Source organism: Staurois parvus, unplaced genomic scaffold (assembly GCF_062004578.1).
Source record: "Staurois parvus isolate SC_StPar_1 unplaced genomic scaffold, SC_StPar_1.0 ptg001717l, whole genome shotgun sequence".
In the NCBI taxonomy this organism is placed as follows: Eukaryota; Metazoa; Chordata; class Amphibia; order Anura; family Ranidae; genus Staurois; species Staurois parvus.
Genome location: NW_028319513.1, coordinates 87,244 through 106,973, shown reverse-complemented (window position 1 = coordinate 106,973; position 19,730 = coordinate 87,244). Strand labels below are relative to the sequence as shown.

The window sequence follows — 19,730 nt, the reverse complement described above, 5'->3', positions numbered from 1 at the left end:
GTCACCTGTCCTCTAGGAGTAAGGTATGAGGTGTACGGTCACCTGTCCTCTAGGAGTAAGGTATGAGGTGTACAGTCACCTGTCCTCTAGGAGTAAGGTATGAGGTGTTCGGTCTCCTGTCCTCTAGGAGTAAGGTATGGGGTGTTCGGTCACCTGTCCTCTAGGAGTAAGGTATGAGGTGTACGGTCACCTGTCCTCTAGGAGTAAGGTATGAGGTGTTCGGTCACCTGTCCTCTAGGAGTAAGGTATGAGGTGTTCGGTCACCTGTCCTCTAGGAGTAAGGTATGAGGTGTTCGGTCACCTGTCCTCTAGGAGTAAGGTATGAGGTGTTCGGTCTCCTGTCCTCTAGGAGTAAGGTATGAGGTGTACAGTCTCCTGTCCTCTAGGAGTAAGGTATGGGGTGTTCAGTCACCTGTCCTCTAGGAGTAAGGTATGAGGTGTTCAGTCACCTGTCCTCTAGGAGTAAGGTATGGGGTGTTCAGTGTCCTGTCCTCTAGGAGTAAGGTATGAGGTGTACAGTCACCTGTCCTCTAGGAGTAAGGTATGAGGTGTTCAGTGTCCTGTCCTCTAGGAGTAAGGTATGAGGTGTTCAGTCACCTGTCCTCTAGGAGTAAGGTATGAGGTGTTCAGTCACCTGTCCTCTAGGAGTAAGGTATGGGGTGTTCAGTGTCCTGTCCTCTAGGAGTAAGGTATGAGGTGTACAGTCACCTGTCCTCTAGGAGTAAGGTATGGGGTGTTCAGTGTCCTGTCCTCTAGGAGTAAGGTATGAGGTGTTCAGTCACCTGTCCTCTAGGAGTAAGGTATGGGGTGTTCAGTGTCCTGTCCTCTAGGAGTAAGGTATGAGGTGTACAGTCACCTGTCCTCTAGGAGTAAGGTATGGGGTGTTCAGTGTCCTGTCCTCTAGGAGTAAGGTATGAGGTGTACAGTCACCTGTCCTCTAGGAGTAAGGTATGAGGTGTACAGTCTCCTGTCCTCTAGGAGTAAGGTATGGGGTGTTCAGTCACCTGTCCTCTAGGAGTAAGGTATGAGGTGTACAGTCACCTGTCCTCTAGGAGTAAGGTATGGGGTGTTCAGTCACCTGTCCTCTAGGAGTAAGGTATGAGGTGTACGGTCTCCTGTCCTCTAGGAGTAAGGTATGAGGTGTTCGGTCACCTGTCCTCTAGGAGTAAGGTATGTGGTGTTCGGTCACCTGTCCTCTAGGAGTAAGGTATGGGGTGTTCGGTCACCTGTCCTCTAGGAGTAAGGTATGTGGTGTTCGGTCACCTGTCCTCTAGGAGTAAGGTATGAGGTGTTCGGTCACCTGTCCTCTAGGAGTAAGGTATGAGGTGTTCGGTCACCTGTCCTCTAGGAGTAAGGTATGAGGTGTACAGTCACCTGTCCTCTAGGAGTAAGGTATGAGGTGTTCAGTGTCCTGTCCTCTGGGAGTAAGGTATGAGGTGTTCAGTGTCCTGTCCTCTAGGAGTAAGGTATGAGGTGTTCAGTCACCTGTCCTCTAGGAGTAAGGTATGGGGTGTTCAGTGTCCTGTCCTCTAGGAGTAAGGTATGAGGTGTTCGGTCACCTGTCCTCTAGGAGTAAGGTATGAGGTGTTCAGTGTCCTGTCCTCTAGGAGTCAGGTATGAGGTGTTCAGTGTCCTGTCCTCTAGGAGTCAGGTATGAGGTGTACAGTCACCTGTCCTCTAGGAGTAAGGTATGAGGTGTACGGTCACCTGTCCTCTAGGAGTAAGGTATGAGGTGTACGGTCACCTGTCCTCTAGGAGTAAGGTATGAGGTGTTCAGTCACCTGTCCTCTAGGAGTCAGGTATGAGGTGTACAGTCACCTGTCCTCTAGGAGTCAGGTATGAGGTGTTCAGTGTCCTGTCCTCTAGGAGTAAGGTATGAGGTGTTCGGTCACCTGTCCTCTAGGAGTCAGGTATGAGGTGTTCAGTCACCTGTCCTCTAGGAGTAAGGTATGAGGTGTTCAGTCACCTGTCCTCTAGGAGTCAGGTATGAGGTGTACTGTCACCTGTCCTCTAGGAGTAAGGTATGAGGTGTTCAGTGTCCTGTCCTCTAGGAGTAAGGTATGAGGTGTTCGGTCACCTGTCCTCTAGGAGTAAGGTATGAGGTGTTCGGTCACCTGTCCTCTAGGAGTAAGGTATGAGGTGTACGGTCACCTGTCCTCTAGGAGTAAGGTATGAGGTGTTCGGTCACCTGTCCTCTAGGAGTAAGGTATGAGGTGTTCGGTCACCTGTCCTCTAGGAGTCAGGTATGAGGTGTTCAGTGTCCTGTCCTCTAGGAGTAAGGTATGAGGTGTACGGTCACCTGTCCTCTAGGAGTAAGGTATGAGGTGTTCGGTCACCTGTCCTCTAGGAGTAAGGTATGAGGTGTTCAGTCACCTGTCCTCTAGGAGTAAGGTATGAGGTGTTCGGTCACCTGTCCTCTAGGAGTAAGGTATGAGGTGTTCAGTCACCTGTCCTCTAGGAGTAAGGTATGAGGTGTACAGTCACCTGTCCCCTAGGAGTAAGGTATGAGGTGTACAGTCACCTGTCCCCTAGGAGTAAGGTATGAGGTGTACAGTCACCTGTCCTCTAGGAGTAAGGTATGAGGTGTACGGTCACCTGTCCTCTAGGAGTAAGGTATGAGGTGTTCAGTCACCTGTCCTCTAGGAGTAAGGTATGGGGTGTTCGGTCACCTGTCCTCTAGGAGTAAGGTATGGGGTGTTCGGTCACCTGTCCTCTAGGAGTAAGGTATGAGGTGTTCGGTCACCTTTCCTCTAGGAGTAAGGTATGAGGTGTTCGGTCACCTGTCCTCTAGGAGTCAGGTATGAGGTGTACAGTCACCTGTCCTCTAGGAGTAAGGTATGGGGTGTTCAGTGTCCTGTCCTCTAGGAGTAAGGTATGGGGTGTTCGGTCACCTGTCCTCTAGGAGTAAGGTATGAGGTGTTCAGTGTCCTGTCCTCTAGGAGTAAGGTATGGGGTGTTCGGTCACCTGTCCTCTAGGAGTAAGGTATGAGGTGTACGGTCACCTTTCCTCTAGGAGTAAGGTATGAGGTGTTCGGTCACCTGTCCTCTAGGAGTCAGGTATGAGGTGTACTGTCACCTGTCCTCTAGGAGTAAGGTATGAGGTGTTCAGTGTCCTGTCCTCTAGGAGTAAGGTATGGGGTGTTCGGTCACCTGTCCTCTAGGAGTCAGGTATGAGGTGTACAGTCACCTGTCCTCTAGGAGTCAGGTATGAGGTGTACGGTCACCTGTCCTCTAGGAGTAAGGTATGAGGTGTACGGTCACCTGTCCTCTAGGAGTAAGGTATGAGGTGTACGGTCACCTGTCCTCTAGGAGTAAGGTATGAGGTGTACGGTCACCTGTCCTATAGGAGTAAGGTATGAGGTGTACGGTCACCTGTCCTCTAGGAGTAAGGTATGGGGTGTTCGGTCACCTGTCCTCTATTAGTAAGGTATGAGATGTACAGTCACCTGTCCTCTAGGAGTAAGGTATGAGGTGTACAGTCACCTGTCCTCTAGGAGTAAGGTATGGGGTGTTCAGTGTCCTGTCCTCTAGGAGTAAGGTATGAGGTGTTCAGTCACCTGTCCTCTAGGAGTAAGGTATGGGGTGTTCAGTGTCCTGTCCTCTAGGAGTAAGGTATGAGGTGTTCAGTGTCCTGTCCTCTAGGAGTAAGGTATGAGGTGTTCAGTGTCCTGTCCTCTAGGAGTAAGGTATGAGGTGTTCAGTGTCCTGTCCTCTAGGAGTAAGGTATGAGGTGTTCAGTGTCCTGTCCTCTAGGAGTAAGGTATGAGGTGTTCAGTCACCTGTCCTCTAGGAGTAAGGTATGAGGTGTTCAGTGTCCTGTCCTCTAGGAAAGGGGAAGGGGTGTACAGTCACCTGTCCTCTAGGAGTAAGGTATGAGGTGTTCAGTCACCTTTCCTCTAGGAGTAAGGTATGAAGTGTACAGTCACCTGTCCTCTAGGAGTAAGGTATGAGGTGTACAGTCACCTGTCCTCTAGGAGTAAGGTATGAGGTGTTCAGTCACCTGTCCTCTAGGAGTAAGGTATGGGGTGTTCGGTCTCCTGTCCTCTAGGAGTAAGGTATGGGGTGTTCGGTCACCTGTCCTCTAGGAGTAAGGTATGGGGTGTTCGGTCACCTGTCCTCTAGGAGTAAGGTATGGGGTGTTCGGTCACCTGTCCTCTAGGAGTAAGGTATGAGGTGTACAGTCACCTGTCCTCTAGGAGTAAGGTATGAGGTGTTCGGTCACCTGTCCTCTAGGAGTAAGGTATGAGGTGTTCGGTCACCTGTCCTCTAGGAGTAAGGTATGAGGCGTTCGGTCTCCTGTCCTCTAGGAGTAAGGTATGAGGCGTTCGGTCACCTGTCCTCTAGGAGTAAGGTATGAGGTGTAGAGTCACCTGTCCTCTAGGAGTAAGGTATGAGGTGTACAGTCACCTGTCCTCTAGGAGTAAGGTATGAGGTGTTCGGTCACCTGTCCTCTAGGAGTAAGGTATGAGATGTACAGTCACCTGTCCTCTAGGAGTAAGGTATGAGGTGTTCGGTCTCCTGTCCTCTAGGAGTAAGGTATGAGGTGTTCAGTGTCCTGTCCTCTAGGAGTAAGGTATGAGGTGTTCAGTCACCTGTCCTCTAGGAGTAAGGTATGAGGTGTTCGGTCACCTGTCCTCTAGGAGTAAGGTATGAGGTGTTCGGTCACCTGTCCTCTAGGAGTCAGGTATGAGGTGTACGGTCACCTGTCCTCTAGGAGTCAGGTATGAGGTGTACGGTCACCTGTCCTCTAGGAGTAAGGTATGAGGTGTACGGTCACCTGTCCTCTAGGAGTAAGGTATGAGGTGTACGGTCACCTGTCCTCTAGGAGTAAGGTATGAGGTGTACGGTCACCTGTCCTATAGGAGTAAGGTATGAGGTGTACGGTCACCTGTCCTCTAGGAGTAAGGTATGGGGTGTTCGGTCACCTGTCCTCTATTAGTAAGGTATGAGATGTACAGTCACCTGTCCTCTAGGAGTAAGGTATGAGGTGTACAGTCACCTGTCCTCTAGGAGTAAGGTATGGGGTGTTCAGTGTCCTGTCCTCTAGGAGTAAGGTATGAGGTGTTCAGTCACCTGTCCTCTAGGAGTAAGGTATGGGGTGTTCAGTGTCCTGTCCTCTAGGAGTAAGGTATGAGGTGTTCAGTGTCCTGTCCTCTAGGAGTAAGGTATGAGGTGTTCAGTGTCCTGTCCTCTAGGAGTAAGGTATGAGGTGTTCAGTGTCCTGTCCTCTAGGAGTAAGGTATGAGGTGTTCAGTGTCCTGTCCTCTAGGAGTAAGGTATGAGGTGTTCAGTCACCTGTCCTCTAGGAGTAAGGTATGAGGTGTTCAGTGTCCTGTCCTCTAGGAAAGGGGAAGGGGTGTACAGTCACCTGTCCTCTAGGAGTAAGGTATGAGGTGTTCAGTCACCTTTCCTCTAGGAGTAAGGTATGAAGTGTACAGTCACCTGTCCTCTAGGAGTAAGGTATGAGGTGTACAGTCACCTGTCCTCTAGGAGTCAGGTATGAGGTGTTCAGTGTCCTGTCCTCTAGGAGTAAGGTATGAGGTGCACGGTCACCTGTCCTCTAGGAGTAAGGTATGAGGTGCACGGTCACCTGTCCTCTAGGAGTAAGGTATGAGGTGTACGGTCACCTGTCCTCTAGGAGTAAGGTATGAGGTGTACAGTCTCCTGTCCTCTAGGAGTAAGGTATGAGGTGTACAGTCACCTGTCCTCTAGGAGTCAGGTATGAGGTGTTCAGTGTCCTGTCCTCTAGGAGTAAGGTATGAGGTGTTCGGTCACCTGTCCTCTAGGAGTAAGGTATGAGGTGTACGGTCACCTGTCCTCTAGGAGTAAGGTATGAGGTGTTCGGTCACCTGTCCTCTAGGAGTAAGGTATGAGGTGTACAGTCACCTGTCCCCTAGGAGTAAGGTATGAGGGGTACAGTCACCTGTCCCCTAGGAGTAAGGTATGAGGTGTACAGTCACCTGTCCCCTAGGAGTAAGGTATGAGGTGTACAGTCACCTGTCCTCTAGGAGTAAGGTATGTGGTGTTCGGTCACCTGTCCTCTAGGAGTAAGGTATGAGGTGTTCGGTCTCCTGTCCTCTAGGAGTAAGGTATGAGGTGTAGAGTCACCTGTCCTCTAGGAGTAAGGTATGGGGTGTTCTGTCACCTGTCCTCTAGGAGTAAGGTATGAGGTGTTCGGTCTCCTGTCCTCTGGGAGTAAGGTATGGGGCGTTCGGTCACCTGTCCTCTGGGAGTAAGGTATGGGGCGTTCGGTCACCTGTCCTCTGGGAGTAAGGTATGAGGCGTACGGTCACCTGTCCTCTAGGAGTAAGGTATGAGGCGTTCGGTCTCCTGTCCTCTAGGAGTAAGGTATGAGGTGTACGGTCACCTGTCCTCTAGGAGTAAGGTATGAGGTGTACGGTCACCTGTCCTCTAGGAGTAAGGTATGAGGTGTACGGTCACCTGTCCTCTAGGAGTAAGGTATGAGGTGTTCAGTGTCCTGTCCTCTAGGAGTAAGGTATGGGGTGTTCGGTCTCCTGTCCTCTAGGAGTAAGGTATGAGGTGTACGGTCTCCTGTCCTCTAGGAGTAAGGTATGAGGTGTACGGTCACCTGTCCTCTAGGAGTAAGGTATGAGGTGTTCAGTGTCCTGTCCTCTAGGAGTAAGGTATGGGGTGTTCGGTCTCCTGTCCTCTAGGAGTAAGGTATGGGGTGTACGGTCACCTGTCCTCTAGGAGTAAGGTATGAGGTGTTCGGTCTCCTGTCCTCTAGGAGTAAGGTATGGGGTGTACGGTCACCTGTCCTCTGGGAGTAAGGTATGAGGTGTTCGGTCACCTGTCCTCTGGGAGTAAGGTATGAGGTGTACAGTCACCTGTCCTCTAGGAGTAAGGTATGGGGTGTTCGGTCTCCTGTCCTCTAGGAGTAAGGTATGGGGTGTACGGTCACCTGTCCTCTAGGAGTAAGGTATGGGGTTTACGGTCACCTGTCCTCTAGGAGTAAGGTATGGGGTGTTCGGTCACCTGTCCTCTAGGAGTAAGGTATGGGGTGTTCGGTCACCTGTCCTCTAGGAGTAAGGTATGGGGTGTTCGGTCACCTGTCCTCTAGGAGTAAGGTATGGGGTGTTCGGTCACCTGTCCTCTAGGAGTAAGGTATGGGGTGTTCGGTCACCTGTCCTCTAGGAGTAAGGTATGGGGTGTTCGGTCACCTGTCCTCTAGGAGTAAGGTATGGGGTGTTCGGTCACCTGTCCTCTAGGAGTAAGGTATGAGGTGTTCGGTCACCTGTCCTCTAGGAGTAAGGTATGAGGTGTTCGGTCACCTGTCCTCTAGGAGTAAGGTATGAGGTGTTCGGTCACCTGTCCTCTAGGAGTAAGGTATGAGGTGTTCGGTCACCTGTCCTCTAGGAGTAAGGTATGAAGTGTTCAGTCACCTGTCCTGTGGGAGTCAGGTATGGGGTGTTCAGTCACCTGTCCTCTAGGGGTCATGTATGGGGTAAGTAGCCTTTCCTCTTGCAGTAAGGGTTGAGGTATTCACACTTAGCCATCCTTCAGCAGTGTTGTATAAAGCAACCATTCTCAACTAGAGTTCCTCCACAGGTTTCTGGGGGTTTGTCTGAGCTGTGGCTGATTGACCTCCCATGTGATGGTATCTGCATAGGGATCAAAGCCATTTGAATGCACCAGTGGCAGCAACAATGATATTTTTAGCTCCAGAATCCTGATGGGTTCTTAAGAATGATTTTGTGTCTTGGAAGGACCAAGGAGCCTTGTTCAGAACTCCTCTCTAAGGCTGATTGCCCTCTCATTGGTCGGTGCCTTCATACAGTAGTTGAGATTTGGAAGGAATCTCTCCAGCAACTCTACATACCCTGGATATATTTATAGTGGATATATAAAATCCCGGGAGTCTCTCTGGTCATTCTGCATACACTGGTAGATTCATACTGGATATATAAAATCCCGGGAGTCTCTCCGGTCACTCTACATATACCGGTAGATTCATACTGGATATAAAATCCCGGGAGTCTCTCCGGTCACTCTACATACACTGGTAGATTCATACTGATATATAAAATCCCGGGAGTCTCTCCGGTCACTCTACATATACCGGTAGATTCATACAGGATATATAAAATCCCAGGAGTCTCTCCGGTCACTCTACATACACTGGTAGATTCATACTGGATATAAAATCCCGGGAGTATCTCCGGTCACTCTACATATACCGGTAGATTCATACTGGATATAAAATCCCGGGAGTCTCTCCGGTCACTCTGCATACACTGGTAGATTCATACTGGATATAAAATCCCGGGAGTCTCTCCGGTCACTCTACATACACTGGTAGATTCATACTGATATATAAAATCCCGGGAGTCTCTCCGGTCACTCTACATATACCGGTAGATTCATACAGGATATATAAAATCCCAGGAGTCTCTCCGGTCACTCTACATACACTGGTAGATTCATACTGGATATAAAATCCCGGGAGTATCTCCGGTCACTCTACATATACCGGTAGATTCATACAGGATATATAAAATCCCAGGAGTCTCTCCGGTCACTCTACATACACTGGTAGATTCATACTGATATATAAAATCCCAGGAGTCTCTCCGGTCACTCTGCATACACTGGTAGATTCATACTGGATATAAAATCCCGGGAGTCTCTCCGGTCACTCTACATACACTGGTAGATTCATACTGATACATAAAATCCCGGGAGTATCTCCGGTCACTCTACATATACCGGTAGATTCATACAGGATATATAAAATCCCGGGAGGCTCTCCGGTCACTCTACATATACCGGTAGATTCATACTGGATATATAAAATCCCGGGAGGCTCTCCGGTCACTCTACATATACCGGTAGATTCATACTGGATATATAAAATCCCGGGAGACTCTCCGGTCACTCTACATATACTGGTAGATTCATACTGGATATATAAAATCCCGGGAGTCTCTCCGGTCACTCTACATATACCGGTAGATTCATACAGGATATATAAAATCCCAGGAGTCTCTCCGGTCACTCTACATATACCGGTAGATTCCTACTGGATATATAAAATCCCGGTAGTCTCTCTGGTCATTCTACATATACCGGTAGATTCCTACTGGATATAAAAAATCCCGGGAGTCTCTCTGGTCACTCTACATATACCGGTAGATTCATACAGGATATATAAAATCCCGGGAGTCTCTCCGGTCACTCTACATATACCAGTAGATTCATACAGGATATATAAAATCCCAGGAGTCTCTCTGGTCACTCTACATATACCGGTAGATTCATACCGGATATATAAAATCCCGGGAGTCTCTCTGGTCATTCTGCATACACTGGTAGATTCATACTGGATATATAAAATCCCAGGAGTCTCTCTGGTCACTCTGCATACACTGGTAGATTCATACCGGATATATAAAATCCCGGGAGTCTCTCCGGTCACTCTACATATACCGGTAGATTCATACTGGATATAAAAAATCCCAGGAGTCTCTCTGGTCACTCTGCATACACTGGTAGATTCATACCGGATATATAAAATCCCAGGAGTCTCTCCGGTCACTCTACATATACTGGTAGATTCATACTGATATATAAAATCCCGGGAGTCTCTCCGGTCACTCTACATATACCAGTAGATTCATACAGGATATATAAAATCCCGGGAGTCTCTCCGGTCACTCTGCATACACTGGTAGATTTATACCGGATATATAAAATCCTGGGAGTCTCTCCGGTCACTCTACATATACCGGTAGATTCATACTGGATATATAAAATCCCGGGAGGCTCTCCGGTCACTCTACATATACCGGTAGATTCATACTGGATATAAATAATCCCAGGAGTCTCTCTGGTCACTCTACATATACCGGTAGATTCATACCGGATATATAAAATCCCGGGAGTCTCTCTGGTCATTCTGCATACACTGGTAGATTCATACCGGATATATAAAATCCCGGGAGTCTCTCTGGTCACTCTACATACACTGGTAGATTCATACTGGATATAAAAAATCCTGGGAGTCTCTCCGGTCACTCTACATATACTGGTAGATTCATACTGATATATAAAATCCCGGGAGTCTCTCCGGTCACTCTACATATACCGGTAGATTCATACCGGATATATAAAATCCCGGGAGTCTCTCCGGTCACTCTACATATACCGGTAGATTCATACAGGATATATAAAATCCCGGGAGGCTCTCCGGTCACTCTACATATACCAGTAGATTCATACTGGATATATAAAATCCCGGGAGTCTCTCCGGTCACTCTGCATACACTGGTAGATTTATACCGGATATATAAAATCCCGGGAGTCTCTCCGGTCACTCTACATATACCGGTAGATTCATACTGGATATATAAAATCCTGGGAGGCTCTCCGGTCACTCTACATATACCAGTAGATTCATACTGATATATAAAATCCCAGGAGTCTCTCCGGTCACTCTGCATACACTGGTAGATTCATACTGATATATAAAATCCCAGGAGTCTCTCCGGTCACTCTGCATACACTGGTAGATTCATACTGATATATAAAATCCCGGGAGTCTCTCTGGTCACTCTACATATACTGGTAGATTCATACAGGATATATAAAATCCCGGGAGTTTATCCGGTCACTCTACATACACTGATAGATTCATACTGGATATAAAATCCCGGGAGTCTCTCCGGTCACTCTACATATACCGGTAGATTCATACTGGATATAAAAAATCCCGGGAGTCTCTCCGGTCACTCTACATATACCGGTAGTTTCATACTGGATATAAAAAATCCTGGGAGTCTCTCCGGTCACTCTACATATACTGGTAGATTCATACTGATATATAAAATCCCGGGAGTCTCTCCGGTCACTCTGCATACACTGGTAGATTTATACCGGATATATAAAATCCCGGGAGTCTCTCCGGTCACTCTACATACACTGGTAGATTCATACTGGATATATAAAATCCCGGGAGTCTCTCCGGTCACTCTACATATACCGGTAGATTCATACTGGATATATAAAATCCCTGGAGGCTCTCCGGTCACTCTACATATACCGGTAGATTCATACTGGATATAAAAAATCCCAGGAGTCTCTCTGGTCATTCTGCATACACTGGTAGATTCATACTGGATATATAAAATCCCAGGAGTCTCTCTGGTCACTCTGCATACACTGGTAGATTCATACCGGATATATAAAATCCCGGGAGTCTCTCCGGTCACTCTACATATACTGGTAGATTCATACCGGATATATAAAATCCCGGGAGTCTCTCCGGTCACTCTACATATACTGGTAGATTCATACCGGATATATAAAATCCCGGGAGTCTCTCTGGTCATTCTGCATACACTGGTAGATTCATACTGGATATATAAAATCCCAGGAGTCTCTCTGGTCACTCTGCATACACTGGTAGATTCATACCGGATATATAAAATCCCGGGAGTCTCTCCGGTCACTCTACATATACCGGTAGATTCATACTGGATATAAAAAATCCTGGGAGTCTCTCCGGTCACTCTACATATACTGGTAGATTCATACTGATATATAAAATCCCGGGAGTCTCTCCGGTCACTCTACATATACCGGTAGATTCATACAGGATATATAAAATCCCGGGAGGCTCTCCGGTCACTCTACATATACCAGTAGATTCATACTGGATATATAAAATCCCGGGAGTCTCTCCGGTCACTCTACATATACCGGTAGATTCATACTGGATATATAAAATCCCGGGAGGCTCTCCGGTCACTCTACATATACCGGTAGATTCATACTGGATATAAAAAATCCCGGGAGTCTCTCCAGTCACTCTACATATACCGGTAGATTCATACAGGATATATAAAATCCCAGGAGTCTCTCTGGTCACTCTACATATACCGGTAGATTCATACCGGATATATAAAATCCCGGGTGTCTCTCTGGTCATTCTGCATACACTGGTAGATTCATACTGGATATATAAAATCCCAGGAGTCTCTCTGGTCACTCTGCATACACTGGTAGATTCATACCGGATATATAAAATCCCGGGAGTCTCTCCGGTCACTCTACATATACTGGTAGATTCATACTGATATATAAAATCCCGGGAGTCTCTCCGGTCACTCTACATATACCGGTAGATTCATACCGGATATATAAAATCCCGGGAGTCTCTCCGGTCACTCTACATATACCAGTAGATTCATACTGGATATATAAAATCCCGGGAGGCTCTCCGGTCACTCTACATATACTGGTAGATTCATACTGGATATATAAAATCCCGGGAGTCTCTCTGGTCATTCTGCATACACTGGTAGATTCATACTGGATATATAAAATCCCGGGAGGCTCTCCGGTCACTCTACATATACCGGTAGATTCATACAGGATATATAAAATCCCGGGAGTCTCTCCGGTCACTCTACATATACCGGTAGATTCATACCGGATATATAAAATCCCGGGAGTCTCTCTGGTCACTCTGCATACACTGGTAGATTCATACCGGATATATAAAATCCCGGGAGTCTCTCTGGTCACTCTACATATAGCGGTAGATTAATACCGGATATATAAAATCCTTGGAGTCTCTCCGGTCACTCTACATACACTGGAAGATTTATACCGTATATATAAAATCCCGGGAGTTTCCCAGGTCACTCTAAATATACCAGTAGATTCATACCGGATATATAAAATCCCGGGAGTCTCTCTGGTCATTCTGCATACACTGGTAGATTCATACTGGATATATAAAATCCCAGGAGTCTCTCTGGTCACTCTGCATACACTGGTAGATTCATACCAGATATATAAAATCCCGGGAGTCTCTCCGGTCACTCTAAATATACCAGTAGATTCATACCAGATATATAAAATCCCGGGAGTCTCTCCGGTCACTCTAAATATACCAGTAGATTCATACCAGATATATAAAATCCCGGGAGTCTCTCTGGTCACTCTACATACGCTGGAAGATTTATACCGGATATATAAAATCCCGGGAGTCTCTCTGGTCACTCTGCATACACTGGTAGATTCCTACTAGATATATAAAATCCCGGGAGTCTCTCTGGTCACTCTACATATACCGGTAGATTCATACCGGATATATAAAATCCTTGGAGTCTCTCCGGTCACTCTACATACACTGGAAGATTTATACCGGATATATAAAATCCTTGGAGTCTCTCCGGTCACTCTACATACACTGGAAGATTTATACCGGATATATAAAATCCCGGGAGTCTCTCTGGTCACTCTGCATACACTGGTAGATTCCTACTGGATATATAAAATCCCGGGAGTCTCTCTGGTCACTCTACATATACCGGTAGATTCATACCGGATATATAAAATCCCGGGAGTCTCTCCGGTCACTCTACATACACTGGAAGATTTATACCGTATATATAAAATCCCGGGAGTCTCTCCGGTCACTCTACATATATCGGTAGATTCATACCAGATATATAAAATCCCGGGAGTCTCTCTGGTCACTCTACATATACCGGTAGATTCATACCGGATATATAAAATCCTTGGAGTCTCTCCGGTCACTCTACATACACTGGAAGATTTATACCGTATATATAAAATCCCGGGAGTTTCCCCGGTCACTCTAAATATACCAGTAGATTCATACCAGATATATAAAATCCCGGGAGTCTCTCCGGTCACTCTACATATGCTGGAAGATTTATACCGGATATATAAAATCCCGGGAGTCTCTCTGGTCACTCTACATATGCTGGAAGATTTATACCGGATATATAAAATCCCGGGAGTCTCTCCGGTCACTCTGCATACACTGGTAGATTCCTACTGGATATATAAAATCCCGGGAGTCTCTCCGGTCACTCTACATATACCGGTAGATTCATACAGGATATATAAAATCCTTGGAGTCTCTCCGGTCACTCTACATATACCGGTAGATTCATACAGGATATATAAAATCCTTGGAGTCTCTCCGATCACTCTACATACACTGGAAGATTTATACCGGATATATAAAATCCTTGGAGTCTCTCCGGTCACTCTACATACACTGGAAGATTTATACCGGATATATAAAATCCCGGGAGTCTCTCTGGTCACTCTGCATACACTGGTAGATTCCTACTGGATATATAAAATCCCGGGAGTCTCTCTGGTCACTCTACATATACCGGTAGATTCATACCGGATATATAAAATCCCGGGAGTCTCTCCGGTCACTCTACATACACTGGAAGATTTATATCGTATATATAAAATCCCGGGAGTCTCTCCGGTCACTCTAAATATACCAGTAGATTCATACCAGATATATAAAATCCCGGGAGTCTCTCCGGTCACTCTACATACACTGGTAGATTCATACCGGATATATAAAATCCCAGGAGTCTCTCTGGTCACTCTGCATACACTGGTAGATTCCTACTGGATATATAAAATCCCGGGAGTCTCTTTGGTCACTCTACATACACTGGAAGATTTATACCGGATATATAAAATCCCGGGAGTCTCTCTGGTCACTCTGCATACACTGGTAGATTCCTACTGGATATATAAAATCCCGGGAGTCTCTCCGGTCACTCTACATACACTGGTAGATTCATACCGGATATATAAAATCCCGGGAGTCTCTCTGGTCACTCTGCATACACTGGTAGATTCCTACTGGATATATAAAATCCCGGGAGTCTCTTTGGTCACTACAAACGCTGGTAGATTCCTACTGAATATATATAATCCCGGGAGTCTCTCCGGTCACTCTACATACACTGGTAGATTCATACCGGATATATAAAATCCCGGGAGTCTATCTGGTCACTCTACATATACTGGAAGATTTATACTGGATATATAAAATCCTAGGAGTCTCTCTGGTCACTCAACGTACACAGCGTATGGTGAGATGGTGCAGGCGCAGCATGTGGTTGGATGGTGCAAGCACAGTGTATGGTTGGATGGCTCAGGAATGGCATATAGTTGCTGCTGCAGGCACAGTAGATGGTTGGATGGCGCAGTGTATGGTTGGATGGTGCAGTGTATGGTTGGATGGCGCAGGCACAGTGTATGTTTGGCTGATGCAGGCGCAGTGTATGGTTGGATGGCACAGGCGCAGTGTATGGTTGGCTGGTGCAGGTGCAGTGTATAGTTGGATGGCGCAGTGTATGGTTGGATGGCGCAGTGTATGGTTGGATGGCGCAGTGTATGGTTGGATGGCGCAGGCACAGTGTATGTTTTGCTGATGCAGGCGCAGTGTATGGTTGGATGGCGCAGGCACAGTGTATGTTTGGCTGATGCAGGCGCAGTGTATGGTTGGATGGCGCAGGCACAGTGTATGGTTGGCTAATGCAGGCACAGTGTATGTTTGGATGGCGCAGGCACAGTGTATGTTTGGCTGATGCAGGCGCAGTGTATGGTTGGATGGCGCAGGCACAGTGTATGGTTGGCTGGTGCAGGTGCAGTGCATAGTTGGATGGTGCAGTGTATGGTTGGCTGGTGCAGGTGCAGTGTATGGTTGGCTGGTGCAGGCGCAGTGTATGGTTGGATGGCTCAGGAACTGCATATAGTTGCTGCTGCAGGCACAGTAGATGGTTGGATGGCGCAGTGTATGGTTGGATGGCGCAGTGCATGGTTGGATGGTGCAGGCACAGTGTATGGTTGGCTGGTGCAGGTGCAGTGTATAGTTGGATGGCACAGTGTATGGTTGGCTGGTGCAGGCGCAGTGTATGGTTGGCTGGTGCAGTGTATGGTTGGATGATGCAGTGCATGGTTGGATGGCGCAGGCACAGTGTATGGTTGGCTGGTGCAGGTGCAGTGTATGGTTGGATGGCGCAGTGTATGGTTGGCTGGTGCAGGTGCAGTGTATGGTTGGCTGGTGCAGGCGCAGTGTATGGTTGGTTGGTGCAGGTGCAGTGTATGGTTGGATGATGCAGTGCATGGTTGGATGGCGCAGGCACAGTGTATGGTCGGCTGGTGCAGGTGCAGTGTATGGTTGGATGGCGCAGTGTATGGTTGGTTGGTGCAGGTGCAGCGTATGGTTGGATGGCGTAGGTGCAGTGTATGGTTGGATGGCGCAGTGTATGGTTGGCTGGTGCAGGCACAGTGCATGGTTTTCTGGTGCAGGCGCAGTGTATGGTTGGCTGGTGCAGGTGCAGCGTATGGTTGGATGGCGTAGGTGCAGTGTATGGTTGGATGGCGCAGTGTATGGTTGGCTGGTGCAGGTGCAGTGTATGGTTGGCTGGTGCAGGCGCAGTGTATGGTTGGCTGGTGCAGGTGCAGTGTATGGTTGGTTGGTGCAGGTGCAGCGTATGGTTGGATGGCGCAGTGTATGGTTGGCTGGTGCAGTGTATGGTTGGCTGGTGTGGGCGCAGTGTATGGTTGTCTGGTGCAGTGTATGGTTGGATGGTGCAGTGTATGGTTGGATGGTGCAGAACAGTGAAGATCCTCAATTGGCTGTTACACAAACACTGTCTGTGGGGAGGGTGGTGATAGAAATGCTCTATACAGGTGACAACTGTGCAATAAGAAGTGAGTATACAATCCAAACTCCTTTTCTTCTCTGTCTATAGATGAGGAAAGAGGATGCGAAACCCTTGGTGCTCACACATGGTCTGCAGTCTGTACATCATCTAACCTTTCCTGCCAAACTGAAATGTGTTACATATGTGGTGGAGCAGCACCGTCTAGTGTCCCTGGACGTTGATGGAAATGTCTGTCTGTACCATGAAGATGGCCGAGTCCAGAGCCAGAGACAGCTGTCATGGACAATCTCTGGGCTGTTGTATGCAGCTGGTGTCCAACTCTACGTGGCCTGGAACCTGCAGGGACTTTTACTGCTAGACAAGACTTTCACTCTGGTGTCAGAAATCCCTGTGAAGGAAGAGGTCCTCTGCTGTGTCTATGTTCTGGGGAAGAACCTGGTGCTGACCGGAGGAACTGGTGGAGTCTCCATTTGGAGGTTTGGTCACAGTGGACACAAATTGGTCTGGCAACAGTTGCTGAGTCAGTCAATGAAGAATCAGGACAAAGTTGAAGTTCTTGCTCTAGATCCAGAATCACAGAATCCACATATATGTTTTGCTGCATGTGGGACCAGCGTGTGGGAATTCAGTCTGATGGATGGAACTCTGGTGAGACGGAGGAAGAATCTACATTTCAGGTGCACAACATCGCCTGCAGTATATCATTGTATACTCTCCTGTGTCTGGGTCTGAGGTGCTTCTAGGAAATCAATGAGTAGCAGGCCCAGTGCTTTGTGTTACATCAGACAGATTTTATATCAGTTGTGACAGATCACTAGTTTTATTCCATTCCTACATTTATTCACATATCGTTTACATACACAGAAAACACAGAACTGATCTGATCGCCAGAGGAGCTTACATTCTAGTGATCAGCACAATAAAATGTAACTAATGGCCGACACTTATAAAGTCAGTCCTTGAGAAAAAACTTTATTCCAGGTCTGTGATCTGACGTTCCCCACCCCTTGCTCCATTCTTTTCACGCATTTGCCCTAATTGGGCTTAATCCTAGAGATGGGAGTGGCTAGAAAAGGGACATTTATACCACGGAATACAAATAAAAACCGCAATCAAGAACATCTGTTGGTTTTAGTCAATTGGCAGAAGCATAGTCTATATACAGATATACACTGGAAGACACACTTTTTGTAAGTCATGATAAAATGAAACCTTGAAAATACAACCAGCCCATCCAGATACAAAAGATGTCAGAATGTGTGAAAATGACAAGATGGTAAATATTTCTCTAAATATCCCGAGCCCTGTATATGTAACTATTAGGGTGCGCCCATTATTATCTGGGGGCGGTAAACATTCCTATATAATGTGGAAGATATGTTCTACCAATGAACTCAAGAATGTTCAAAAAACAATACCACCCCCAGATATCATTCTCTTCTTCCATCCATGATCACCTACGTCCTGCCTTCTCTCTTCCCAGTACATGATCCACCTGAGTTCTTTGTCCTCTCTTCTCCATCCACAATCATCTACTTCCTGCCTTCTGTAATCCCAGTACATGGTCTACTCATGTTCTTTGTCCTCTCTTCTCCATCCACAATCATCTATTTCCTGCCTTCTGTAATCCCAGTACATGGTCTACTCATGTTCTTTGTCCTCTCTTCTTCATCCACAATCATCTACTTCCTGCCTTCTGTAATCCCAGTACATGGTCTACTCATGTTCTTTGTCCTCTCTTCTCCATCCACAATCATCTACTTCCTGCCTTCTGTAATCCCAGTACATGGTCTACTCATGTTCTTTGTCCTCTCTTCTCCATCCACAATCATCTACTTCCTGCCTTCTGTAATCCCAGTACATGGTCTACTCATGTTCTTTGTCCTCTCTTCTCCATCCACAATCATCTACTTCCTGCCTTCTGTAATCCCAGTACATGGTCTACTCATGTTCTTTGTCCTCTCTTCTCCATCCACAATCATCTACTTCCTGCCTTCTGTAATCCCAGTACATGGTTTACTCGTGTTCTTTGTCCTCTCTTCTCCATCCACAGTCATCTACTTCCTGCTTTCTGTCTTCCCAACACATGGTCCACCTGAGTTCTTTGTCCTCTCTTCTCCATCCACAATCATCTACTTCCTGCCTTCTGTAATCCCAGTACATGGTCTACTCATGTTCTTTGTCCTCTCTTCTCCATCCACAATCATCTACTTCCTGCCTTCTGTAATCCCAGTACATGGTCTACTCATGTTCTTTGTCCTCTCTTCTCCATCCACAATCATCTACTTCCTGCCTTCTGTAATCCCAGTACATGGTCTACTCATGTTCTTTGTCCTCTCTTCTCCATCCACAATCATCTACTTCCTGCCTTCTGTAATCCCAGTACATGGTTTACTCGTGTTCTTTGTCCTCTCTTCTCCATCCACAGTCATCTACTTCCTGCTTTCTGTCTTCCCAACACATGGTCCACCTGAGTTCTTTGTCCTCTCTTCTCCATCCACAATCATCTACTTCCTGCCTTCTGTAATCCCAGTACATGGTCTACTCATGTTCTTTGTCCTCTCTTCTCCATCCACAATCATCTACTTCCTGCCTTCTGTAATCCCAGTACATGGTCTACTCATGTTCTTTGTCCTCTCTTCTCCATCCACAATCATCTACTTCCTGCCTTCTGTAATCCCAGTACATGGTTTACTCGTGTTCTTTGTCCTCTCTTCTCCATCCACAGTCATCTACTTCCTGCTTTCTGTCTTCCCAACACATGGTCCACCTGAGTTCTTTGTCCTCTCTTCTCCATCCACAATCATCTACTTCCTGCCTTCTTTCTTCCCAATACATGGTCCACCTAAGTTCTTTATCTTCTCTTCTCCATTGACAATCATCTACTTCCTGCCCTCTATGTTGCCAGCACATGGTCTACTCATGTTCTTTGTCCTCTCTTCTCCATCCACAATCATCTACTTCCTGCCTTCTTTCTTCCCAGTACATGATCTACTTGAGATCTTTGTCCTCTCTTCTCCATCCACAATCATCTCCTTCCTGCCCTCTGTCTTCCAGTACATAATCTACTCATGTTCTTTGTCCTCTCTTCTCTATCCACAATCATCTACTCCTTGCCTTCTGTCTTCCCAGTACATGGTCTACTCATGTTTTGTCCTCTCTTCTCCATCCACAATCATCTACTTCCTGCCTTCTTTCTTCCCAATACATGGTCCACCTAAGTTCTTTATCTTCTCTTCTCCATTG

General features: G+C 47.0%; 1 protein-coding gene across 1 annotated transcript in view; it reads left to right on the top strand.

Moving 5' to 3' along the window:
• Positions 1-19,730, top strand: part of LOC149434661 (WD repeat-containing protein 97-like) — a gene marked incomplete at its 3' end in the record, with an annotated part of 91,198 nt that overhangs the window by 16,465 nt on the left and 55,003 nt on the right. Inside the window, exon 3 of the mRNA XM_089663544.1 lies at positions 16,572-17,161. Within this exon, the coding sequence (XP_089519670.1) occupies positions 16,572-17,161 (590 nt within the window). The remainder of the gene's footprint in view (positions 1-16,571; positions 17,162-19,730) is intronic.